The sequence below is a fragment of the Arvicanthis niloticus genome, chromosome 12 (assembly GCF_011762505.2).
Source record: "Arvicanthis niloticus isolate mArvNil1 chromosome 12, mArvNil1.pat.X, whole genome shotgun sequence".
NCBI classification, from domain to species: Eukaryota; Metazoa; Chordata; class Mammalia; order Rodentia; family Muridae; genus Arvicanthis; species Arvicanthis niloticus.
Genome location: NC_047669.1, coordinates 15,976,317 through 16,003,304, shown reverse-complemented (window position 1 = coordinate 16,003,304; position 26,988 = coordinate 15,976,317). Strand labels below are relative to the sequence as shown.

General features: G+C 41.3%; 1 protein-coding gene across 4 annotated transcripts in view; it reads left to right on the top strand.

Annotated features, from left to right (window-relative positions):
• The window catches only part of Atp13a5 (ATPase 13A5), a 130,435-nt gene that overhangs the window by 64,787 nt on the left and 38,660 nt on the right, over positions 1-26,988 (top strand). For all 4 annotated transcript variants that reach the window (XM_034515275.2, XM_076942759.1, XM_076942758.1 and 1 more), the window contains 6 exons: positions 12,486-12,572; positions 13,201-13,357; positions 17,044-17,161; positions 23,869-23,993; positions 24,769-24,929; positions 26,444-26,560. In XM_034515275.2, coding sequence (XP_034371166.1) covers positions 12,486-12,572; positions 13,201-13,357; positions 17,044-17,161; positions 23,869-23,993; positions 24,769-24,929; positions 26,444-26,560 — 765 coding nt within the window. The remainder of the gene's footprint in view (positions 1-12,485; positions 12,573-13,200; positions 13,358-17,043; positions 17,162-23,868; positions 23,994-24,768; positions 24,930-26,443; positions 26,561-26,988) is intronic.

Here is a 26,988-nt window from a genome sequence, read left to right as displayed (position 1 = left end):
CCTAAGGCTGCCAGGACCACAGAAACATGCGGCTAATGAATACCTGGGACATAGAACATATATAGAACAGGCTCGTTTTATTTGCATTCTGGGTTACATTACTGACAAATACTTGATACAGAGTATCAATGGCCATTTTCCTCTGGATCTGACAAGGAAATTCACTCACAGGCATTAATCAATATTTAATTTATGGCACTTTCATTTCTGTCTGGCGGCTGAAAATTCTTTATCAACAATTTCATTATGACCCGAATGGTTACTATATTGGTCATAGTTTTAGAAAAATTATGTTGAGTCAAAAGAAAAGGGGGACTAGACTGGTCTTGGAAAGAGGGAGGGAAACCCCAAATTCGTTTTTGAAAGACAGCAGGTGGCCCTGCAGAGTCACCTGTGAGTTGTCCCTTGCGAATTTCCACTTATAGAGCCTCTCAGTGATAACAACAGTAGACAGGACAATAAGCAGATTCAAACAAAGCTCATTGCACAGTGTCTGTAGAAACTGAACCTCCCGGGGATCCTGCGCTAAGTGCAGATGCTTATAAACAAGGTTTTGAATGACTGGCTATGCTGTCGTTTCTTGGAAGCTTGCATTTTGTTTAAATCATGACATCAAAGCTTTAACTATTTGCTTAAGAATCAATTACGACCTTTTTATTTCAGACAGGAACTCTGACAGAAGATGGACTGGACCTCTGGGGGACTGTCCCCCACTGCTGGCAACTGTAGGACCCTAAGATTGGGGGTCTGGTGGTAGGTTCCTGTGGTGACATTCAAATCCACCCTTGCCAGCTTGAGGAATAAGATCGCACTGGCTCCCAGTTATTTTAACTCATTGAATTAGAATGGGCCCGAGTCATGACAAAGAAGTAGCTCTGTAAATTCAATGTGAAATAAATGGAGAGAATGAGGGAGATGGGTAATGAGCCAATGAGTAAGACAGAGGATCAAGACATGCATGCAGGACCATGCTTGATTCAGATCACAGGGTTTCCTGGGTGGCTGGGCAGACAGTTGTGTTCAGAGACCCAGAGAAGGCTCCATGTGGCTCTCTGTGAGTTCCCAGTCTAATGGGATGAAGATGGGTGAATGGACTCCCCTTCAATGGGTAACACAGGCCATGGAAATTATTACTATGAAGACAGGAAAACAAATGGACACAGATACAGAATTTCTGGATGTTATCATACAACTTTGATATTTTTAATGACACATGATGATTGAAGATAGAAAGTCATTTTGAATTTTAACACATACACGATGACTCTTTGAAAATGATAGCATATGAGGTAGATCTTAAAGCACATCAGAATAAATTTTATAAACCAACCTGGACTAAAGGCTGTCATGGTAAACAAATAAGCTAACCAGATAGATACATACCCTAGAGTATTCAGGAGAGGGGAGGGAGTGTGATCCTAGCTTTTTTTCCCTGTGGGGCTGAGGCTATGTGCCTTTTTGTCCTTCTAAATGGTGATGACCTCCAGTCTTCAGCGTTGATTACCCTACTTGGGGCTGCAGACGGTGGCTGAGCCGTTGAAGAATCAGATAAATAGGCAGGTTCACCAAGCTAGTGTGGGGGTTTAACGACAGCCTAGCACAGCACGATTTTCAGAAGATGGCCCTGGCTGAGCACAGGGAACAGCTTGATTTCTTGCTCTATTCATGTCCTGCCTGTTCGATTACTGATTAGGTCTTTGTCTAAGGAGCAGGGTGCCTATGACCCAGGACAATGAAGGAACGATGGTCATGCTTCCACTCCCATCTTCGCCTTGCCCCTAGCACACTGGTGCTGTTGAGGGGTAGATCAACTAAACATAATCACTGTTCAGCTAAAATAGGGGAGACCGAGGCGAATAATTCCAAGTAAATATTGTCAATGAGGAAAAGAAGCTTCAGTGGCAGGATAGTGGACTAGAAAGAAGTTTTCTGAAACAGCGGTAGACTCCAAGGAACTGAGTAATGAAAATCAGTTCAAAGCCTCTGCTTGCTTTCAGTTCTTGGATCATGAAGCAAACTTCTTACTTCCCCAGTTACCTCATGAATCCAGAGATATCTCTTGCTTAGCATTAGTGACTGTCAGAGAGCTCCGTGGGCTTACACGCAACACCCCAAAATGCCCATGCGATTAGATCCACGCTCCTTGAAATTTGGTTTTTGATTGACCAGTGGTAGTTTATATCAAAGGGGAAATCCATATCCAACTCAAAGAAGGTTATGTAACATTACTATCAGGTATAATGCTATAGCTGAAAATTAGCAATTCCAAGTGAGCAGAGGACTATGATGGAAAAATCCCTGAACAAGTAGAGTCAAAGCAACAAGCTAGTCTGGCTCTCAATCTGGCACAAAAGATATTGATAGAACCAGCCACTATATGATGAGATGAAGCTAGGTTCGGCGTGATGCATTTCACCCACGGAATCTGTAGCAGCTCCAGGTACATAGGTACAGAGAATAAGTATACAGACCAACACTTATTGATAATGAATTATCAATTTATTTAAACCCAGCCTATATGACAGTAGAAAACTATTAAAAGTCTTTGTTTTCTATTATCAAACCATCATGTTCTGTAGCTGAAAGTTTTGTACAAGTATAGTGCAAACCCTGCAGTTTATAATTAACAGTATCTATGTTCTGAGCCAATGTGTTTGGGGGCATTATTCTTTGATTCTGACAGATGTACTGGTCTTCACTGTACAAGCTGTATTCAGAAACCAACGCTGTGCTGGTCTGCACTGTATTCTGTATTCAGAACCAAGGCTACAGTGAAGTCATGGGAGGCAGCATGGGTAGCACTGCATTTGATTTTGAACTAGTTTGTGGTTGTTAACATTCAGAAACATTTTACTGTTTGCCATAATTTTTGTAGCCCCATGTTCATTCAGTCGGTCCCATATGGGCTGTGCCCAGATTTTAAGAAGCAGTAGTATAGACTATGGAAATGTCACTGAAGAGGTTAGAGGTTACAGGTTAGAGGTTAGTGTGTCAGAACTTAAAGATTAGAGTCAACTAGCCAGGGTGCTGCCTTGGTAAGATTTATGAGGCAGGGCATGCAAATGACTTTACTGAAGACTTAACATTATCTTTTTAATCAGTTTCCAGGCAGTCCACAGCTTTGCCTCCGGTGAGCCTGTACCCTGGGGCCCACGTGTGCAGCCATGACCAGCTGCCACTCCCTGATTCTTCTCGATGGGACCATCCAAGGAGACCCTTGGACCTCAAAATGTTTGAAGGAACTGGTTGGTAAGGTGATGGTTATATCCATTAAACAGTGAAGAAACCTTTATTGGCTGAACTGGATCCTTCTGAATTCAGTTACAAATCTAGAAAATGGTTACGCTTTATTATTTCATTGTTATAATGAATAATCATTATAAAGATATAAGTTTTCTAATTTTTATCAATATAGATTCATCATACAAAGTGATGTGATTTATAATGATAATTTAGTCAACATAATGTGTCCCATGTATGTCAAAAACATGCGATACTTGGCTTTCTGAGCTTGGCTTATTCATTTAACGTGGGTCTCCTGTTTCACTCGATTTTCATTCCAAATGATGTAATTTTATTTTAATGGATGAATAAGGCTCCACTGTGTAAGTATGGCAGTTTTCTTTATCCATTTCTGCTGGACCCTTGGGCTGATTCCTATCTTTGCTGTTGTAGGCTGTGACATAGTAAACAGGATCATATAGTTTTATTTTTTTCCAAACCTTTGGTCATAATTTTCATAGTAGCTGGATGTCTGAGTTGCTACCAACAGAATGTAAAGGCTCCTTTTTTCTCTGAATCCCTCTCAGCATTTGCTGTGGTGTGCTCTCACAATTACAGGCTCTCTTCATTCTGTTAGTTCCCTTGTATGTGCAGCAAACTCGTAATGTCATGTTGTTCCATTTGTTATAATAGATTCTTGCTATTTCCTGAGCTGTTGGAATCCTTTTTCCAAAAATCCACATCCTAATCTTTGTCTTGATGTATTTCCCCCTAGTAATTCTAAAATTTCAGGTCTTACATTAAAGTCTTGATGCATTTGAATCAATATTGTCACCAGTGCGATAGGAATCTAGTTTTATTTTACATGTTCAAATTCAGGTTTCAAGCACCATTAGTTGAAAAGGCTGTTTTTTTCCCCAGTATATGTGTATGTATATGTATTATACACACATACACACATACATACGCATACATCATGTACATGCATACACACATGTATACTCAAAATTCATTTGGATGTGACTGGTTTATCATTGTGTCTTATCTATTTCTTTGGTCTACATTCTGTGTTTGTGTTAGCAGCATGCAGCCTTTGTTATCATGGATCTATAGTATAATTTGAAATCAGCTGCTGTGACACCTCTAACATTGCTCTTTCTGCTTTGGACTGTTTTGGTTCTCTGTGGTCTTATGTGCTTCCAAATAAATTTTAATATTGTACATTTTCTAGTTCTGTGAAGAACAGCTTTGGAATCTTTATGGGGATCAAAGTAAATCTTCAGTCTTTTGGTAATGTGGCAATTTCTATACTATGGATTCTGCCAATCGATGAACGTAGGAGACCTATCCATCTTTTAGTGTCTTTTTCAATTGTGTTCAATGATGCTTAAAAGTTTTTATTGTAAAGGATCCTCACATACTTGGGTAAACTTATTTCTAGCTATTTTTACTATTTTGAGCAATATATCAGTTTATCTAATTGTATTTTATTCAGCAAGGAAAAAATAATCTTCCACATTTGCAAGTGATATAGACTGTTTAAAAAACAAGTCTAGATTCAGAAGACAGTTATACTTACCCTAATCAATTCAAATTTTCAGCTATTAACGGAAAGAGATTATTAAAGAATAAGGCGTTATTTTTTTTAATACTTTCATTAACCCTCAGTATCTTGAGTCATATTTATTACAAACATACATTTGGAATCATGTAGTTTGCTTGTTAACACAGAAAGCTAACAAGCATCTTTATAGAGGCAGAGTATATTTTTTAAAAGATCTATATTAACTTTTTGCACAATAAATTCTGTAGAGTCCTATTTACTAAATAACACTGAGCTGTACAGCAGAATTAGCCTCTACACATAGCCATAAAGTGCCAAGAAGGTCTGAGATAATCTTGGAGAGGCACCTCAATTGTTTTCTATATGCACATGAGCTCTGAGGGCGGGACTACAGCCTGGCAGCACCCTAAGACTCCAGACTGAGGAAGATCAAGCAAATTTAGGATCACCAGCAGTTACACTTCTGGGTAGAAAAAGTTAGAAAAAGCTTCATTGTGCTGTTAAAAGTTGTTACAAATTTTAATACATAAAGCTTATTTTTCATTATTATATTTTCTATGTATATTGCCATTAGTACTTAAGAATTTCGTACAAAGTATCCTAGGTATGCTTTGAAGTTGCTGTGGAGGAGAACACTTTCTGAGTTCCTTCTTGCTGTTGACACACAGGAGAGCTACTGCAATTTGTTGATTTACATCCCGCTGCTTTGCTGAAATCCCTCATTACATCCAAGAGTTTTATGGCAGAGGCATTTAGGCACTTAAGAATAGGGACATGTCATCTGCAAACAGGGGTAATTGGGCTTCTTTCTATTTGAAATCCTTTCATTTTTCATTTTCATTACTATTCTGGCTAAGACTTCAAGCACTGCATTGAGAAGAGTTGAGAGAGTAGACCAGACGCTACCTTCTCATTTTTACTTTTCTAGGAGATTCAGTTTTTCCCATTTGGTCTCGTGCTGGCTGTATGTTTGACATCCTGGGGGTCTCTGCAAACACTACAGCCATCAGAGTGTTGAGCCAGGGGAAGTAAGAAGGAAATTCATTTCAACATGACCCAGGAGCAAGTGATGTTAAAAACTTCAAGAATCTGACACCAGGTTGATTACTTTAGGCACATTTAAACATAGCATAATTTGATAAAAAAAAGCTTCTTGGTGATAATTAACTCAATCCGCCGTGCACAACAAAGCTTAAGGCATGATTACATCAAAATTCTTGTAAACTACAAGTAACCTCTTCCATAAAGATGGGCTTTATATATTAACTGAGAAAGTAGGCTCAAGGTAAACAAGGTCACAAATAAAGGCCTGGAGGAGGAGAGAGCTATAGATTGATTGAGATAAACTCAATATAAGAGTCCAGGGGAGCTATGGGGAAGGGGGGACTAGGGGAGCACGCAGAGGTCATCAGGCTATTAACTACACTCATTCCCAAGTCTCCTAGTGCTTATCTGTGAACACAAGGACCCACGAGGCTCCTTCAGTCATAATAGCCATTATTTTGTTTAAGTATATTTGTTCTCCTCCCAGTTGCTTCAGAGATGTTATCGCATGCTAATCTCTGTCAGGGGTCTCTTCTGCATCTATTGAACTGATAAGTGATTTCTGCCTCTAGTCCATCTTTGTCTCTGACATTTAATGATCTGTGTATGCTTAACTGCCCTTGCATCTGGAAATGAAATAGCTTCACTATGGTTATATAATGTTTCCAGTGTCTTAATTGGTTTGGTTTACAAATATTTTATTGGTAATTTTTGAAATTATATTATTAGAGAAACCGGCCTGTAGCTGGGTAAACTTTTTATTGGGTCCTTATACATCACCAGGGTAATTCTGCCTTTCTAGAACTAGCTTACTTGGGTTCCTTTTCTTTCTGTTGTGTGGGATAATTTGAGGCATACAGGAGTCAGTGCTTGAAAGGTCTGGTAAAACGTGGCAGTGAATTAGTCTGCTCTCAGCTTCCCTTGTTGGGAGGCTATTTTGTCACTGTTAAATTTTATTGATTGTCATGGATAGAAGCAAGTTGCCTACGTGTTTGCATTCTCTTGATAGGTCATCCTTGTCTAAAAATTGACCCATGTCTTCTAGATTTTCCAGACCTTTGAAATGTATGACTTGAAAATACTTCCTAGTGATCAGATTTCATTAGAATCTGTTGTAATTTCTCCCTTTCCCTCTCAGCTTTTATTAATTTCAATCTTCTCTTTCTGTCAGTAGGTTTGACTAAGGCTTTATTCAACTTGCTATTTTTTCAAAGAACCAATCTTTTGATTTTTAACTGTCCTTTGATCTTCATTTTATCAACGTCAGCCCTAACCTTGTCATTTATTTCCATCTATTGCTTTTGAATTTGGTTTATTCTTGCCTTTCTTCTTTCTCTTCTCTTTCTTCTTTCTTTCTTTCTTTCTTTCTTTCTTTCTTTTTCCTTTCTTTTTTCATTCTTGATTTCTAAAAGGTAAACTATTAAATTATATATTTGAGTTCCCCTGATTTTCTATTGATTAATTATTTATTCATTTTATTATGTATTCATTATATTATTGGTTCATTTTAGATCTTGATCACAGCCCCCTAGTCTCTCCTCCTCTCCAAGTCCCACCTTTACAAATACCTCCGGCCAGTTTTCCTGTGTGTTTACCAATGTTTCTTGCAGCCAGCAAATAGTTGGATCTTACATTCTGATTCAATTGGCTGGTCTGTGTGTTTTAATTAGAAAGTTGCGACCATTAATATTCAGGATTATTGTTGAAATATACTTGCTCTTTTCTGTAGTTTTGTTTATTCTTCTGGTTGGTTTGAAACTACTTGTTTTTTATTTTGCTGGCCTTTAGGGTTTGCTAATTTGTTGAATTGAGTATGTTTGAGTCTTTCCTAATTTTTATTTATTTATCTGTCCTTATAGCATCTTTCTTTTCTTCTTTCTTTCTTTCTTTCTTTCTTTCTTTCTTTCTTTCTTTGTTTCTTTCTTTCTTTCCTCCTCCTCCTTTTCCTCCTCCTCCTCTTCCTCCTCCTCCCTCTCCCCTCTTCTTCCTTCTCTCATGTTGTGACTATCTTCCTCTTCTGTATTTAGAATTCGTAAATATCTTCTGTAATTCCATCTTAGTGCTATTGAAATGCTTTAGTTTTACTTATCTTGGATGGCCTTATTTCTCTTTTAGTTTAAAACATAATTTTACTGGATATAATAAATTTTGGTTGGCAGTTCTTTACTTTGGGACTTGAAATTCTTCCTTCCCTGCTTTCTGGCTTTAGGGCTTTTGGCTGAGAAGCTTGATGCTATCTGATAGTTTCGTTGTTGCAAGTAAGTTATTATTGTTCTGTTGTGTTAACATTTTATTGTCAATCTATCTTGAGATTGTTTTTTCCCTGTTGGTCCATGTAGGGTTCTAAATGCCATAGATATACACATATACATATGTCATATACATATCCTTAAATTTTGGAATTTGGCAGAATTTATTGAATAATTCTTCTGTGCCTTTAATTTTTTTGTGAAGAAGTTCCTCCTTCTACCCTGTGAATTCAAAATTTTTCTCTTCTGATCATGTCTCAGATTTCTTTAGATAGTGATTATATTTGTTGGCTGTTGATTCACATTACTATCTGAATGTACAGTTTCACTGGCCTGTCTTTACTGTGGTGCTTTCCATTGTGTGTGTGTGTGTGGTGTGTGTTTTGAACGTGTTCAAGTCTTAGTCTTTTTTTCAACATTTATGCTTTTTTATTCCTTCAAGCTCGTTTTTCCATACTGAATTCCCCCTCTCCTCTCTCCACGTGTGTGTGGTGTGTGTGTGTGTGTGTGTGTGTGTACATGTATGTGTGCAGGCGAGAGGACAACCTTAGGTATCGGTCCTCATCTTTCACCCTAACCCTCCTGTTTGCTGCTGTGGATGCCAGGCTATCTGGCCCGCCTGCTTCTGGAGATTGTCCTATCTCTGTTCCTGTCTCACTGTAGTCATGCTGGTTTACAGCAGGTGGTACTGTGTCTGGCTTTATGTGCATTCTGGGATTCAAGTCTTGGCAACAAGGACTTTAGCTGCTGAACTGTATCTCCCAGCCTCTAAATTAATTTCTTGACTTCATCATCAGCTTGCTTAATTCTTCATGAAATCACTGGGCATTTTAAATGGATTTTGAAATCATTTTTTTGGCGTTTTCAGTGACTTGTTAGTTGCTTTTTTTTTTGTTTTGTTGGTGGGTGGGGTTTTGTTCGTTTTCAGTATTAGGAGCATTACGCCTTTGGAGGTGCCCTTGCTTCTTGTTTTTGCCTGTGATCTGCGTGCCTTTTGGGGTAGATGCATCTTTCAGGCTTCTCCCATCTTTTCGTGCGTGGAATAGTTTCTTCTGAGTTTATGATGTCTACTATTTGTACAAAAGAAACAAAGGACAGGAAATAAATTTGCCACAATAAGATAATAGAGGAAAAAGCAATTAGGTACATCCTTTATACCCAGACCAAGTTAGAAACTAAAGAGCTCTTGAGAGCACAAGGTAAAGTGTTTACATATTAAAAGAGTAGAGATACTGATAATCAAGAAATGAAAATAATTATGTGAAGTAGGCAGAGGCAAAGCAGAGGTTAAGCTTTGAGAAATAAGAGAGAATGGAAGGGAAGAGGTGAAGACAAAGAACAATCATAAAGCCCCATCATTTGACATCAAACTGAAGTGAGAAATAACAAAGCAAGAATAAAAATGGGAAAATAGCAGTCAAATATTTTCATTGCTGGTAAATGTAGACTCCCCTACCTCTAGCTTGCATTTGAAGCTGGCTCTGCTGGTGGGAAAGCAGCTGTTACCTGTAGAGTGCTCTAATAGGGTGGAGCAGAATGGCTCTTTGGCTGTAGGCTTTTCTGTGTATCTTTCCCGCTCCGCTGAGTTTCTGTGGGGAATGACTGGAGAGAGTTTCCCTGCTGCTCAGAATGAGTATCTCTGGCCCTCAGCATGAAGTATCCTTCTCTCTCTGCTACGTTGGCTGGTCATACTTTCCACTGTATATTTCAATGTTCTGAAACAGATGCACATTCGTGCCTGTACTTTCTTTTGCGGTGGACATCCTGGTTTCCAGAGGTCAGGATGCTTTTCTGCCAGTGTCGGCAGTCTGTGCAAGTTTGTGTTCAAGACAACTGTGTTTTCTTGTTCATGGACTCGTAGGCACAGTCAAATGTTAGTAGAAGGGAGTAGGCTTTGAGGTTTGAAGTTGTAACGGTGCTAAATAGTCTGATCTCTCTGATTTTGTGGTTGGGGGGGGTCACCATATCATGAGGATCTATATTAAAGGGTGGCATGTGACTCTTTCTGGATGAATTCTGGTTTTATGCTAACAAGATCTGTCTATCTGTTTCCAAGAATTCTGTTAAGAGTACAACATGGTATAAGAATCCATAAATTGGATAGTGCTCTTTAAATTTAAAATTAAATTTAGTGTTTAAAATAGTATCTTTTTAAATACTGTGGTGCATTTTGAGTATTCGGGAGGGATATGTCATGCAGTTTTATACCTAATATGCCCCCAACCCTTTGAGATAGACATGCCTTGATAGATAGACCGCCAGATAACATGATACCAATGATCCCAGACAGCCTTGAAGAAACACACTAGCCTAAATCAGACCCCCAGGTATGGCTAACAAACACTTTCATCATGAAAACTCAAGGAAGAAACTGAGTTATTAATTTCAGTTGTTCTTAGTTGATTTAAATTTAAGAAGCCCCAATGGGTAGCTACCATATAACAGAGTAGAGGTTCATACATCAACACAATGGCCCTTGTTCAAACTAGTTTTATTTTCTGGGCTGTCAGTGACAGTTGAGGGGCAGAAATCATAAACCTGTCCTGGATCTGCTGTGACACTGAAAACTGCTTCCCGCCTGTCCCTGGCCGTGCGACTCTAGAACCAAGACTGTAAGACTCTTATCCCATCTGTGCATTTGAGATAATTAGGCCTCCTTTGCAGACCTGGGTGAGCACTGGCTTGTGAAGGATTTTGGGCTCTGTAAAGTGCCAGACAAATACTGAGTTTTCATTAATAAGTGTGTTGGTTAGCAACATTCTGCTGACCTCCAAAAAAAAAAAAAAAAAAAAAAGGCTAGAAAGAAACTTCCAGTAATGTGTGAAAAGGCAGAAAAGGACTGGGGACAAATCTCAGTTAGAAAAGTGCTTGCCTTGCAAACACAAGGATGTGATTTTTTTTTCTCCGTTAATTAATTTATTTATTCATTTGACATCCTGATAGCTGTCTTGACTCCAGGTTTCCCCCTCACAGAGTCCCTCCTCCCATTCCTCCTCTGATAGGTTGGTGGCTCCCCACCCTGGCACATCAAGTCTCTGCAGGGTTAGGTGCATCCTCTCACAGTGAGGCCAGACAAGGCAGCCCAGTTTGGGAATGATTCCTCAGACAGGCAAAGGATCTGAATTTAATTCCCAGAACCCAGGTAAAAAGATGGGTATGGTATCATGTACTTGTAATCCTAGTGTTGGGAAGACAAAGACAAATGCAACTTTGGGGCTTGATGGCCAAATAGCCTACTGAATCAGAGCCCTGGGTTCCAGTGAGAGGGCCTGTCTGTCTAAAACACACGGTAGATGCTGCATGTGCCTGCATGCAAACTTGGGTACACATGAGAGTGTACACACACACACACACACACACACACACACACACCCCACAAGGAAATGCTTAAATATAACTGTAAATTAATGGGGACAAGTGGCTGCCAGAGCATGGCACACATCTCCATGGCATAAAGACAAAATAATGTCCAGTTTCATGGATCTTAATGAAGGAGAATCAATGAAGTATCTAATGATCAGAGTTCTTCCAAACACCAGCAGAACTGGTGACGAGATGACCTGCAGCCATTGTGTCTACGTGAGACTTGGATTCTGATTCTAGTAATGCCTCCTTCTACCCGCACAGAAGACAAACAAATCGGGATCTTGTTTGTGAACACGACTCTTTTGTACCACCTCTCTAAGAACTGTCAAGATGGTTGTATCTACTTCTAAATTAAACAGTTTTCACTATGGTTTAGTCCGGGTTTGATTTAGCCTTGAGTTAAGTATCCTTTGTTAGCTGGGATCTTTCTAAACACAAAAGGGGAGGGACAATTCCCTGGTAGATTATTAAGACAAATATAGTAAATTCCTTTCCAATACTGGTTAATATTGATTTCTCAACAATAGTGATGATGTCTATGTTTGGATGTTTTACCCAAAGAATAAAATCCATTTTCAAAAGTGCTTTCTAATTTGGTAGTAGCCAACTTGCTGGCTTTCTAGCTAACTAAATTGGACTAGTAACACAGGTGTAACATAAAAATGTGCTTTTGTGTTTATCTCAGGACACAAGTGTCAGCACAGCTGAGAGCTGTGGTGCTCAACACTAGAGAACAGACCTCCTCAGCCACGAGACATAGCCATTAGGAAGAAGAGTTGCCCTATGCCCAGCACATTCCCATCCCTTTCCCCTTTAATGTATTGACAGTATTCCTGGATCTTTGACATTTTTTTTTCTGACGAAGTCCTTATTATCAATAAAAACAACACAAATTTGAAAATGATATCATTTAAGTAAATATCTGGGAAGAGAAGCCACATGAAAAGGCTTTTGAAAATGTTAGCACAGTGAGCAAAGAAAAAAAATGTTTCTTCTTATTTGTCTCCAAGGAATCTTATAAATGTTTCATTTTGTAACAGAATATGGAAGATGGCCAAGTGGCCTCCTGCAAATTTGGCATGTCAGATTCAAGCCCAGTAATAAAACCAGGACCGGAAGCTAGCCAGGTATGATTTTCTTCCAGACGTTATGTATTTAATTCCCCCAAACACTGGAGAAACATCTCTGGTTTTGCACATACTGCACATTTCTCCCGTTTAGCTTTATCCTAATAAATTCCATAGCTGGTCTGGCCATGCCTTCAGCCTTGACTACGCTCATTAGTGTTTTCAGCAAATAACTCGGTGAGTGTTCATGGGCACCGGGCTAGACTTCACAATAAGCCTGCTGGGCCCTGCAAGGGAAGAGCACACAGTGGTCAGGAATCAATACAAGTGCGGGTCAGTGCAGCACACCCTGCCAAGTGCTGTAATAAAGGCTGACAAACGAGCTCTGGGAGACCAGAGCTGGGAATGAGTAGTGTTTCCGGGAAAAAGAAGCATCGGTCTCAGAGGATGGCCTGGAAGGAGATTAGGATTTCTCCAGGCAGCCACGGGTAAGGGCTTTTGAGGCCAGATAACGTATCAAGGGGGTCACGCTTGAAAAAGCCAGAAAAAGGTAAGCATTGTGGCGAATATAATTTGCCTTGATGTGGCTGGGCGCTTTGGAGGATCTGATCCGTTTTGTTTAGTGTGCACGCATCTGTCGAGTGGTGCTTGAAGGTTTTTCAGTCTCTTGCCTTTGATGTCCTTGCAGAGTCCCGTGGACAGCATCACCATCTTGCGCCAGTTCCCGTTTTCCTCGGGCCTGCAAAGGATGTCTGTGATTGCTCAGCTGGCTGGTGACCTTCACCTCCACGTCTACATGAAGGGTGCCCCGGAAATGGTGGCCAGGTTCTGCTGCTCTGAAACGGGTACTTGACGTTTTGTTGTTGTTGGTGTTGGTTTTCTTTTTTTCCTCTTTTAAGAGATGAAACCCTTCTAAAGGCCAAACATAGCAAACGTCTGCTTCACCATAACAAAACACACGAGGACGTAAACTGCCACAACCAGTAAAAGAGAACAGGTCGATTTGTGTGGGCAACAGTGGCACGAGAGAGCTAGATGTTGTACAGACAGAAGATACAGCCACAGTGGGGTATCAAGGCAGAATATGTAGAGCAAAAACTCAGGGGTGCATGGACTACAGGGGAACTGAGGACCATTGACGTGAGGTAGAACAGGATTTTCTGTCAGTTCGAGGCAAGGATGGCTCTGCTATTAGGAGCTGAGACAAAGCAATAGAAAGGAAAGTGTGTGTGTGTGTGTGTGTCTCTGTGTGTGTCTCTGTGTGTGTGTCTGTGTGTGTGTCTATGTGGGTAGAGGCCATAGAAAACCCTGTGGGACTCCTATCTCTCCTTCTACCATGTAGGTCCCAAACCTGACACTCAGGTCTTCAAGCTTGGAATCTTGTATCAGTTGAGCTGAGATCTCCCTGTCCCAGGGGGAAATTTTTTAATTAATGTCTTTCTTTTAGTGAAAATCGATTATTTTAAAGCACCATCTCTAATTATGGTTTCCCCTCTCTGTACTCCTTCTGGTTCCTCGCTGCCTCACTCCTGTCTGGATCCACACGCTTTCTGCCGCTTGTTAGAAACAAACAGACATCTCAGAAAGAAGAGAAAACCAAACATTTCAGAACAGGAGAAAACAAACAAGCAAGAAAAGGGGCCAAAAAAAAAAAAAAAAAAAAAAAAAAAAAAAAAAAAAAAAAAGCAGGAGAAACACATATAGATGCATACACAGGAATCTCATAAAAACATAAAATTGGAAGCCACAGAAATACACAAGAGACCTGTACGGTATTTTTTTTTTTTTAAACACCTTGACACATTATGAGAGAGAACTTCCAGAGAGGCTGTTGAATTCATTTTTCGATTTCCAGAAAATGGCATTTGGCCTACCCTTACGAGTAGTTTGTCTACGGAGACTCCTTTGGAGAAAACTAAATTTTAATTTGCAAGTGGTTATCAATTGCACATAGTTTCTCAGCTGGGGATGGGCCATGTGTCCACTTCTTCTCCCAGCTCTAGGGCCCCATCTGGTGCAGACCTGTGCAAGCCCTGTGCAGGCTGCCTCAGACTCTGTGGATTCCTTTGTGTGCTAGTCTAGCGTTGTTTAAAAGGCTTTGTTACTTTGATGTCCCCCATCCCCTCTGGCTCTTGCATTCTTTCACCTAGTTTTCTGCAGATCTCTCTGAGTCCTAAGGGAGGGAGTTGATGGAGATAGCCCATTTAGGGCCGATTGTTTCGACATCTCTCACTCTCTGCATAGTGCCTGGCTGTGGGTCTCCACCTTTGTTTCCGTTGGCTGCAGTAAGAAGCTTCTCTGGTGATGGCTGAGCAAAGCAATGATCTATGAGAATAGCAGAATGTCACTAGGAGTCATTTTATTGCTAGGTCCATTGCTTATCTAGTCTCAGCAACGTTAGGCATAGATTCCATTTCACGGGGTAGTCAGATTTTGGTTAGGAATATTTTTTTAAAGAGAAATATGTTAAGAAAAAAGGTGATTAGACTTAAATTCAATGATATTAGATGGTTTTCTCAGTCATTTTTTGTCTTTCTGGTCCAGACTCTGAGATGAGCTGTGTTATTTAATATTCTCCTAAGCATATGCACATTCTAAGCGATGGCCAAGTTTATAAGAAAATTGGTGCACTCAAATTCATTTGGATGAAACTGGCATTTTTTTCTCCTGGCTTTCATTTACTTGTTATGATTGCAGATGGCCCCCAACTGTGTGTAGAATTCTAGAGCTCATGAATGCTTATTCTAATGTCTACATTTGGAGTCTGTTTAGTCTAACCTTAGAAGTGTCCCTTCTATAGGCCCTCTTACATATGAAGGACTTGCCTAGAATACATTCCATTTCCCAGAATGGAAAAAGCAGACTTCCCTTTCAGATTTTGATCTTCCTCATAAATTCCATTAACTCTGTCCCTAACAAGTTATAAACTACGTTTGTCTCTGTTCTCATTTGCTTGCAGCCATGCAAACCTTAGTGAGAATATTCCGGTTGTCCTGCTGTGTCTGGAAGGGTCCAGTATCTACTGTCCCATTCACAACAGTCCATCTAAACCTGTTTTCCTGACCTTTGATATTTTACTTCCTTCTCCTATAGATAAATGCAGGCTAGAAGCCTTCTTGAGATCCATGCCTGGGAATATTTTAGAAATACACTAAGTCTGAGATAAATGGGAAAGCTAGGGTCAGACATTGCTCAGATTGTGGATGGAAACCAAGGCACAGAAGAGAGACTTAACAGGTTCATCAGCTCTCATCTGATACTCTCACATAGGCACATTAGAACCCAAAAAGAATTTGTAAATACAAAAACATAGTCACGCCAAAACATGTAAGTGTCACCAACATTGTAAAGCAGGGATGTGGCTCAGTGGATAAAACGCTGGCTGCATCAGCCTGGCAACCCAAGTTTGGATCTCCAGAACTAACTTTTAAAAGATAGATGTGTTATCTATGCCTCCGTAACTTCGGTGAACACCTACCAGGAGACAGGAGGCAGGGACAGGTGGATCTCAGCATCTTGCAGGATGGCCAGACTGGCCTATGCGGCAGTAAAGCAAAGGAGAGATGCTGTCTCAAAGCAATGAGGAAAGGGAGGACATCCGTACATCTACAGTGGCACACGCATGCCTGTACACACAAGTGCACACAGATACCTGCAAACACACATGTGTACACATATGTGTGTGCGTACTTGCAAACACACAGAGAATGGGCAAATGTTTCTGCAAAGAGTCACTCGGTGCATATTTCAGGCTTCTCTAGCCACACAGTATCTGTCTTAGCTAACCGACTCTACCATTGTGGTTGCAAGCAACCATGGATAATGAACAAATGAGTGGATGTAGCTTAAGACTTTATTGGCAAAAGCAAGCAGTGCATCGCATGGAGCCTGAAAATTATCAACCCTAATCTGGAAGACTGGCTATTTGTCAGATTTCAATAGAGAAAACAGTCCTGAGGTCTTCCTTGGTGAACCCAATCAGTATATTAGACAATGGTCAGAGTCATCTTAAGGGCTGTATCAAAATGGCTAGATGGCTTAAATGACAGGACTCCATCTCTCATAATCTTGGAAGCTGAGCTGTCCAAGGCTATAATTTGGCTCCTGGTGGGGACTAGCTTCCTGGCTTGTAGCTGCCTGCTTTGCTGCTGTATCCTTGTGAAGAGAGGCCATCTCTTATACCTTCCTTTGTCTTAATCCCATTCACAGGAGTCTCACCTTCATGAGTTAATTACTTCCCAAAGGCCTATATTCAAAATAACAGCCACATTAGAGATTAGGTTTTAACATAGTTTAGGTCACAGAATTGGGGTGTAGCACAGTCTTTGCATCTTTTTTTTTTTTTTTTTTTTTTTTTCATCATTAGAGTAGCATGAAGCTGTTTGTGACCTGTGTCTGAAGCTGTATGTTTTCTGGTAAAGCGTTTTTATGAAGTGAATGTTGAATCACAGTGAAGACATCCTACAGTTGCTTAGGTGCCGGGTAGACTTCAGTGCGGACTTTCATTCACCTCCTCCATCTCTTCTCACAGTGCCTGAGAACTTCCTACAGGAGCTGAGGAACTACACTGTGCAAGGCTTCCGCGTCATTGCTCTTGCCCACAAAACCCTGAAGATGGAGAGGCTCTCAGATGTGGACCGTCTAGCAAGGTAAGGAATTAGAGATCAGCTCTAAGGGAGGGTCTTTGTACATGAAGGGAGATGGACTGACAACTCACATCACCAGGGAGTTCTTGGAGTCAGAGAACTGATCTCATCCTGTCCTCTGGTTTGGAGATGGGCAGTTGTGGGCAGGACTTGCTCAGATCACAGGGCGGTTTTGTGATAAAGCAAACATAGCAGCTGAGATTTCCCAGACCCCACATCTACTCTCTGCCCTGTTCTACAGAGTGTTCATTTTAATCTTGGGTTTTGTCCTCTCCTAACTATGAATTCTCATCCCACCTCTGAACATCATGTGGCAGACTTGCTTGGAGGTCCCATATTTGGAAGGTTTCCAGAATCCTCTTTTAATTTCTGAATTTTCTCAGGTCTGGGTATTTTATTTCCCTCAAATCCACATAGCAAGCAAAACTCAATAGTTTTAATTACATTAAGAGATAAATTGCCCTCCTTAGAGAATAATCTATTTACTGCTTTCTTCCACCTTTTGGGATTTTCTTTTAAGTGATCTACATTAAAAGAACAAGCAGACTAAATAAGTGGTAACCTATATTGTCCTTACATTTGATATATTAAATTTATATTTCTAATTCAGAGATTTTCATTTCTTTTTTCAGAGTTTGTTTTATTTATTTTTATTGATTGATTGATTACATCCCAAATGCTGCCCCCTCCAGGTCTCCCCCTCACCAAGTACCTCCCACATTTTCCCTCCCCCTTCTCCTTTGAGAGGGTGGCCCCCTGTATCTCCCCAGCCTGGCACATCAAGTCTCTGCAAAATTAGGTGCATCCTCTCTCATTGAGGGCAGACAGGGCACCCTTGTTGGGAAATTCAGGCTACAGCTTTAGGGAGAGCCCCTGCTCCAGTTGTTGGAGGGTCCACATGGAGACTGAGCTACATATGTGCTGAGGGACTCATTCCAGCCCATGTATGCTCTTTGGTTAGCAGCTCAGTCTCTGAGAGCTCCCAGGGATTCAGGTTGGTTGACTCTGTTGGTCTTCCTGTGGAGTTTCTATCCTCTTCAGGGCCTGCAATCCTTCCCCCAACTCTTCCATAAGAGTCCCTGACCTCCGTCCAATGTTTCACTGTGAGTATCTGCATCTGTTTTAGTCAGATGCTAGGTATAGCCTCTCAGAGGACAGTTATGCTAGACTCCTGTCTGCAAACACAACAGAGTAAGTATCATCAGTAGTGTCAGGGATTAGTGCTTGCTCATGTTGGGCCAGATACTGGTTGGCCAATCCTTCGGTCTCTGCTCAATTTTTGTTCCTGCATTTCTTTTAGACAGAACAAAATTTGGGTCTAAAGTTTTGTGGGTAGGTTGGTGTCCCTGTCACTCCACTGGGAATCCCGCCTAGCTATGGGAGGTGGCCTCTTCAGTTTCCATGTCCCCACTCTTAAGCACTTGAGCTAAGGTCACCCACATTGACTCCTAGGAGCCTCCTATAGATTCCCCCAACCCCCACCTCCAGCAGCTACAGATTTCCATTCATTCTCCTGTCCTTCTGGGCCTCTCTCCTGTTTTTCTCTGCACCTGATCCTGACCCATGCCCCATTTCCCCTACCCATCCCCTTTCCTACCCAGTTCCCTCCTTCTGTCTCTTAATACTGTTTTATTCCCCCTTCTAAGTGAGATTCAAGTTTCCTCACATGGGCCTTCTTTCTTGTTTAGCTTTTTTTGGGTCATGGGTATCTTTTACTTTTTAGCTAAGATCCACTTACCAGTGAGGACATACCATGCATATCCTTTTGGGTCTGAGTTACCTAACTCGGGATGATATTTTCTAGTTCCATTCATTTGCCTGCAAAGTTCATCCATGATGTCCTTGTTTTGAATTAATAGCTGAATAGTATTCCATTGTGTAAATGAACCAGATACAGATTTTCTGTATCCATTCTTTGGTTGAGGGGCATCTGGGTTGCTTCCAGTTTCTGCCTTTTATGAATAAAGAGTTGCTATGAACATAATGGATCACTTGTCCATGTATGGTGGAACATCTTTTGGGTATATACCCAGGAATGGTATAGCTGGGTCTTCAAGTAGAACTATTTTCAACTTTCTAAGGAACTGCCAGATAGATTTCCAGAGTGGTCGTACCAGTTTGCAATCTCGCCAGCAATAGAGGAGTGTTTCCCTGTCTCCATATCCTTGCTAGCACGTGCTGTCACTTGAGTTTTTGATCTTAGCCATTCTGATTGGTATAAGGTAGAATCTTAGGGTTGCATTTCCCTGATGAATAAGGATGTTGAATGTTTCTTTAAGTGCTTCTTGGACATTTGAGATTCCTTTGTTGAGAATTCTCTGTTTAGTTCTGCATCCAGTTTTTTAATTGGGTTATTTGGATTGATAGAGTCTTAACTTCTTGAGTTTTTAAATATATTTTGAATATTGGCCTTTGTCAGATGTAGGGTTAGTGCAAATATTTTCCCAATCTGTAGGCTGCTGTTTTGTTCTATTGACAGTGTCCTTTGCCTTACAGAGCTTTTCAGTTTCATGAGGTCTCATTTATCAATTGTTGATCTTAAAGCCTGAGCCATTAGCATTCTGTTCAGGAAATTGATAGATGGTCAGTGATATAACTGGCTCTTACCAGTTGTATTTGAGTACCAATGTATTTGGTTCAATATTACCATCTGCAGCCTATGGCTCACAAAGATAATTGTTACCTTACATGGTACCTGTTTCCTCATCTATAAATTGTAGGAGTGGGTCAACTCCAAGGAGCTTTTCTGACATGTCATTTTTGTCTTTGAAATAAAATCATAGAGCCCATTCTAACATATAATAACAACCTCAGATTTAACACTCCAGGTATTGGCTATTCTTGAGCAAGCAGGAGATCCATTACACATAGGATGTTATATATTTTTCGGGCACAAATTTGAATAAGGGTGTTAAAGACATTAGTGACCCAGAAATTCACAAAGCTAGTGATAGAATGTGGAGATCCCCAGCTGCCACATACAAGCACAGTTGTACTCTCATTGAAGAGCCAGTAGGGAACTAAACATTAATAGCAGTACAAAACCCCACAAACTCTGCTGTCTTTCCATCCATTACAAGTTTCTCCCAAGAGATATCAAAAATCCAAAATGCTTCTTATTGTGTAGCTGTTATTCTTGAACAGGGCAAGATAATATTGTTTTGATTTTTATCAGGATAAAATTTAACAATTTTTTTTTCAGTCAGGAAAATAAAAATTTCTTGAAAACTGAAGTCAATGGAGGAAATTAAGAGTTTCTTGAAATATCTTAGAAAATCACCCAATGTTGAATGATGGAAGAAAGACGTCCTTAAGCCCTAATCAATTCTTAGTGTAGTAAATGTGTACTAATTTTCAGTTTGTATTAGATGTTCAGGAACATTGCTTCTTGGACTTTTGACTAAGATCAAGCATAGATGACCAGGAACCATAGAAATGAATAGAATTAATTCCTTAGTCCTAAGAATTTTGTATTTTAATTGGGGAAAATAGAAAATAAAATAAATCTATAATATATTGTCTCATTGATGGTTCTTAAATATCTTAGAGGAGGGGAATGAATCAGATGGGAAAAGCTTTCCAAACTACACATTGCTCTTTTACTTAAAGAGGCCAAAGGTGTCCTCTAAGGAGAAGCATTCAACAAAGATGCGAGTAGAGAAGAGGCAGGAAGACCTCATCAGAGACTGAGCACTGAAGGATGGGGCAGTGGGTGCCATCGCTGATGGTGGAGTGTCAGCAAGAGATCCACATGCCTGGACGCCTGACTGAGGGTGCGAGCTGTAGTAGAAACGAAAGCATTCCTTTATTTTTTGCCATTTTGCCCATCACTCAGTGTTACATTCATGAAGTTGTTGCCCAGATTGATCTCAAGAAAATGTCCCTTTGTAATTTCATCTTGGAGTTTCTGTTTTCAGTCTTATGTTGACATCTCCAATTCATTTCCAGTTGACCTTTATATACACACTGTACTGATTACCATTGCATTGCACCAACCCCATACCTGTAGAAACAATGCAGGTGGAGAGGAGTGGGATTTTAGACACTTGATGGCAAGTAAAGAAGAGGAGAGTACTTCCATCTGCTGCGCTGAAGTGGGAGGCATAGAGGTTCATATGGTAGCCCACCAGTAAGCAAAGTGCACAAGGCTGAACCATGCCTGTCCCTAGCATCCTACTTTAATAAGAAATTAATATTTAAATTCATAAGGAACACAATTTCATAACAAAAAAACAGAAAATCTGATTTTTAAATGGTAAAAGGACCAAGTAGATACTTGTCTAAGACACTTGATGCACATATAGCATCAAGTGCAGAAAAGGGCATTGAAACTCACCAAACAATTGGTGAAATGAGATGAAAATAAAAACCACAATGAGATCATTGCATGCCCAGTGAGATGGCTGATTAGAGACCGAAGAGATGGCTCGATGGCTAAGAGCTCTGGCTGCCCTTGCTGAATCAGGTCCTAGCACTACATATCAGCTCACAGACATTTATAACTCCAGTTCCAGGGTGATCTGACCCCATCTCATCATCTTCTGGCCTCCCTGGAATCATGCACACATGTTACGCACATATATGCATGCAGGTAAAACCCTCACACATTAGTGAATCTAGATGAGGAGGAGGAGGGCCTGCAAAAGTGTTGGTGAGGGTGTAGAGACATTGGAACCTATCCCACTATTAATGAGAGTGGGAAATTATGTGGCCCCAACCACAAATTCAGCAGTCTTTCTGTCACTGTTTACTCCAAGCTTGGGAAGTGGATCCAAGGCTACATGGCCAAGGGTCACAGGCTCTGTCACACAAGGCCCAAGGAATTAAGCCAGAGGCCAAAACTCCAGCTTGGGCTCCCAATGGTGCCCAGGCCTCTATGAAGGTTCTCATAGAAAAGGCTTCTGTCTGTCGATGTGAAGCTAGATGGACTTGGGAAACACACATATTTGTAGATTGCCAATGTCCGATGCTGATTTTATGAATTGACTTGAGGCAAGATTTGGAAAAGGGAGTGGGTGTTGGAATCCTGCCATCTGAGGCAATGTGTCTTAATGTGGACGATGGGATGCTAATGAAAATAAACCCAGCGAACCGCCGGTGGCTCGGCCCTTAAGGCTCCCGCCCGCAGAGGGTGCCCCGTCTCTTGGTGCGCCGGTTCGAGTCCCGCTGTCTCCCGTTTCCCCGCGACGTCATCTCGTGGGAAAAAAAAAAGTTTTTTTTTTTAAAAAAAAAAAAGAAAAGAAAATAAACCCATCAGAGGAGGAGGACGATAAATACCACCTGATCCCACTTACACCAAGTATTTGGAATGGACTCCTCGATTGAGTAAAGTGGCAGTTATCCTAGGCTTGAAGGAGAGGAAGATTCAAGGGGTGAGTGTTTTAGTTCCTCAAGGTGGATACGTTCTGGAGGTCTGCTCTGTTGCACACTGCCTCTCACTAACTGTGGTGCGTTACACAGTTACCACTGTGTTAGAAGAGTGGACCTTAAATGTTCTTATCACAAAGAAAAAGACAAAATGGGAACAGGGGAACCTTCGGGGTGATCGGAATGTTTTCTCTTTTGATGATGGTGATGGTTATAGACTTGTGTTTGAACCTACAAAACCATGTACTTTAAATATGTCCAGGTTTTGTCTAACAATTTTACCTCAATAAAGCTATAGAAACACTTTATGGATATTAAAAAAAACAAGCAAAGAGGCTAGAAAGACAGCTTGGTGGATAAAATGCTTGCCACACAAGCATGAGGGCCTGACTTCAATCCTTAGCACCCACAAAAAAGTCATATTGATTTGTAATCCCAACACTGAAGAGCAAAGCCAGACAGATCTCTGAGTATTACTGGCCTAGACTTATGGACAAGCCCCAAGTCTCAGTGAGGGATCTTCAAGAAAATAAAAGGTGGACAGAGCCTATACAAGCATGTGAACTGGCCCACACAGTCACCCCCACACAAATGAACACATGTACCTTCCACACGTTCATGTACATACATACACAGTAAGCAGAATGAACCAGTGAGTTTTCAGTTCTAGTTGACAAGAAAATGTTAATTCATTTTATAAGAGCAAATTAAATGCAGTTTGTTTAGTATTTAATAATAGGTATCGTCTGAACAAAGACATTGCGGTAATGATGGTGTCATCTAGAATGTGCCCAGTGACTGTCAAATAGATTTGTTTTTTAAAAATATAATGTCAAGGGAGAAATACTGAAAGGCTTTGGAGATTAAAAAAATACATAGTTCACAATTAAAAAATAAGATTGGGAAGACAAAAACAGTGTTTTGTTTTGTTTGTTTGCTTGTTTGTTTTTTTTGTTTTTTTTTTTTTGTTTTGTTTTTTTGAGACAGGGTTTCTCTGTGTAGTCCTGGCTATCCTGGAACTCACTCTGTAGACCAGGCTGGCCTCGAACTCAGAAATCCACTTGCCTCTGCCTCCCAAGTGCTGGGATTAAAGGTGTGCGCCATCACTGCCCGACTACAGTGTTTCTGAAATGGGAAGTGACTGTTCTAGAGAAACAGACAAAGGATGGTATGGACACATGATAACTGGTTTTTGTTATAAACTCCTGAGTTCCTTTATTTTTAAGGTATGCACTATTACATTAATAAAACATAGACTGAAGTTCCAAAGATAAGAAATCAATCAGTCACAGGCACGCCACAGTGCTACACCTTAAAATGCCAATTTTCTCCCGTCCCCAAAGGGAGAAAGTGGAGTCCGAGTTGACATTTCTGGGACTTCTCATAATGGAGAATCGCTTGAAAAAAGAAACAAGGCCTGTACTGAAGGAGCTGAGCGAGGCCCGCATCAGGACGGTGATGGTTACAGGTATGTGTACTTCCAGAGCCTGGCAGTTAGCAAAAAGGAAAGATGCATGAAGTGAACGAGGCCATGTGACTGAAGCAGACAGCAAGTGCGCTGTGTGGCCCTGTCACCTTACAGCATCCCCAAGCAGGAACAGCCTTTTCTGAGGCAGCAACTGTATCTTCTCTTCCCAGTACCACTTGTCCTATGCAGGATCATGCAAGTAGAACTCTTTGTACATAGGCTGGGGAGATAACACAGTCAGTAACAGCCATGTAAAAAGCAGACTGACTGAGGTGGCTCATGCCTGTAATCTCTGCACTGGGAGGTGGAGACTGGAGGATCCTGGGGGTTTGCTGACCAGATAGCCTAGCCAGATCAAGGAGCTCTGTGTTCAGTGACAGATCTTGTATACAAAGACACACACAAACACACACACACATGAGCATGCATGGTGCATGGTAAGAAACCTAAGTGTGGCCTCTGTCTTGTGTTAAGTGCTGATCCCAAAGCTTTTGTGTTTAGTACCAACCTGGGGTCATTTGTTTACCACTGAGCGCTCTCTGATATCTTAACATTAGTCATGAAGAGCTCATACATTTCTTTATTCATTTATGTATGGTTAGGAAACACAGAGGGAGAGATGTTGGCTTGTTATTTGCTCACTAGAGGCATACACTTGGGTAGGAGGAAAGATAAAGTTATAAAACAACACAGAAATCACTAAATACATTCAATGGGTAGCAACAAACGGATGGAGAGACATCCTAGTTTCAGTGGCCGTCTCTTTGTCATCTAGGTGACAATCTTCAAACTGCCATCACTGTTGCTAAAAATTCTGAAATGATTCCTCTGGGCAGCCAGGTCATCATTGTCGAGGCTAATGAGCCAGGAGACCTTGTTCCTGCTTCTGTGACCTGGCAGCTGGTGGGGACCCAAGAGCCAGGCTCTGGGAAGAAGGTGAGCAGATGTTCAAAGACCTCCGGCTGGGTCTGGGTTGGTGGAACACAGCCCTGGCATGGAGCAACCATCTGCATCCTGGAAGGCATCATAATAACAATCCCTCAGGTGTGTCTTTGACTGTGGCACCATGCAGAGGGTTTTCAGTGGGATCTTGCAGATCCAGCCACAAATTATCATCACTTAGGGGAGTTTACAAATGCTCTACTGCCAGCCGGAGCAACTGAGTCAGAGTCCCTGGATAGGAGAAAAATAAAAAGCTTGCCAAGGCACAGTGGCAAGCTGTGCAGCAGGCACCAGAGCCCAGTCTCTGATTCCACACAAGTCCACAGGCATCCAAAGTGCACAGTGCCTTGCTGGAAAGTTCTCAAGGGTAGGGTTTTCCAGAAAGCAAGCTTCCTGCTTGCTTGTCTGAGAAAAGCTTTCCCATACTAGAGTAGGGACGAGATTGCCTGAAACTCCACTTTTGAGTCACTCCAAAGCATGACCCTTCTGGCAAAGACCTACAGAGGTGTTTCTCGGTTCCAGGCTGAACAGCCTTTCACATTGTTAAATAGATCGAGGACTTTCTTTGGTGCAGCATACAGAGTGGCCCCGGGTCATTCACGTGGATTAATTTTATACAACTTCTAGTTACATGTTTAAAAAAACATCAGTTCTTTCTGTGCCTTCTGCAGCTCCATAGTACTCACTTCACTGTGAACCTGCTTGCTTCATACAGTACCTGTGTATCCCTGTATCATAGAACATTGGTCCTTCACTGATTTAACAAGCAGGTTATCTGTGCTCAAATTTATTCAAATCCTATACTGTTTAATTCCAGTCCTATGGAAATGTAAAGCCTGCTGATAAATCTTGAGAGAGCTGATAAATCTCACTCATCATAGGTGACTGACAGGAAGAACCACTGGGCACCATCAAATGTGTCCCCTTGAGCTGGCAGCCAGGAAGAGGTAGAGCTCAGCAGATGAAAATTTGTATAAGTGGCAGGGAGGGAGGGGGTCTGGGCAGGCATAATAATGGTGCAGGGAACATAGGCGAGAAAGAGGCTCTGGACGACATGACAGAAGGGGACCCCTGTTTTAGTAGGGTCACAACGGAAGTCAAAAGTCAGGCAAAGGAAAGAGCTAAGTACTGAGAACAAAACTATGGCTTCTTGAAGTGAAGATACAGTCATTGAATGGTACAGGATCTTAGGAAACACACATGCACATGAGTAGGAAGGAGAGAGAGGTTCTTGCCCTCTTTGCTGGCTCCTAGTTGGCACATTGTTATGAAGAGACAGTCACAGGAAAGGATGCGAGTTGTCAGAGCACCATAGAGTTTTATAACATCAGGGAGGCATTTGGTTTGTCTCCTTCCCATTGAGGTTGCTGTTCCATGGGCAAACGATCCTTCCCGCCCTTGCTGATGCTCATCTCTTTGTGCCACACACATTCACTTCCTCCCACGTGTCCCAGGGAAGACAGCACTGCTTTCCAATCCCATGCAGAAACAAAGCCTTTCAATTTCAGGACACCTACATTGACATCGGCAACAGTTGTGTACCCGGTGGGAAAGGTTACCATTTTGCAATGAGTGGAAAGTCATACCAAGTATTATTTCATCACTTCTACAGCATGCTGCCACAAGTAAGTGTTGATGGAATGTGGTGCTTTGTCTGGGCCTTCAAGTGAGAGGAACTCAAAGAGGAATGAACGGGACAGGTCGTTGAGGAGGGCTTGGGTTTGAGAATGTGCATCATTGCTGAAGGCACCTTGAATTTGCAAGAAGTTCCTGGTCCTCTCTAAATCCACCAGACCCTACACATAACATACTGCAGCCCTTCAGATTTCAGGGCTGATAGATTCTCTCACTCCTGTGGCTAGTCCAAGCTCACCCCCCTTCCCTCCATTTCTCCCTCTGTCCCTCCCTCTCTTCCCTGACACAACCTCAGAGTAGATCCACACATCAGCCCCATCTGCATTAGCATCTCTGAAAGCCACTAGTCTGTGTCAGGCAGAACTCCATTCCCCTGCTGTCTGGAGTCTTAAATCACAGCAGAAGAAGCAACCAAATG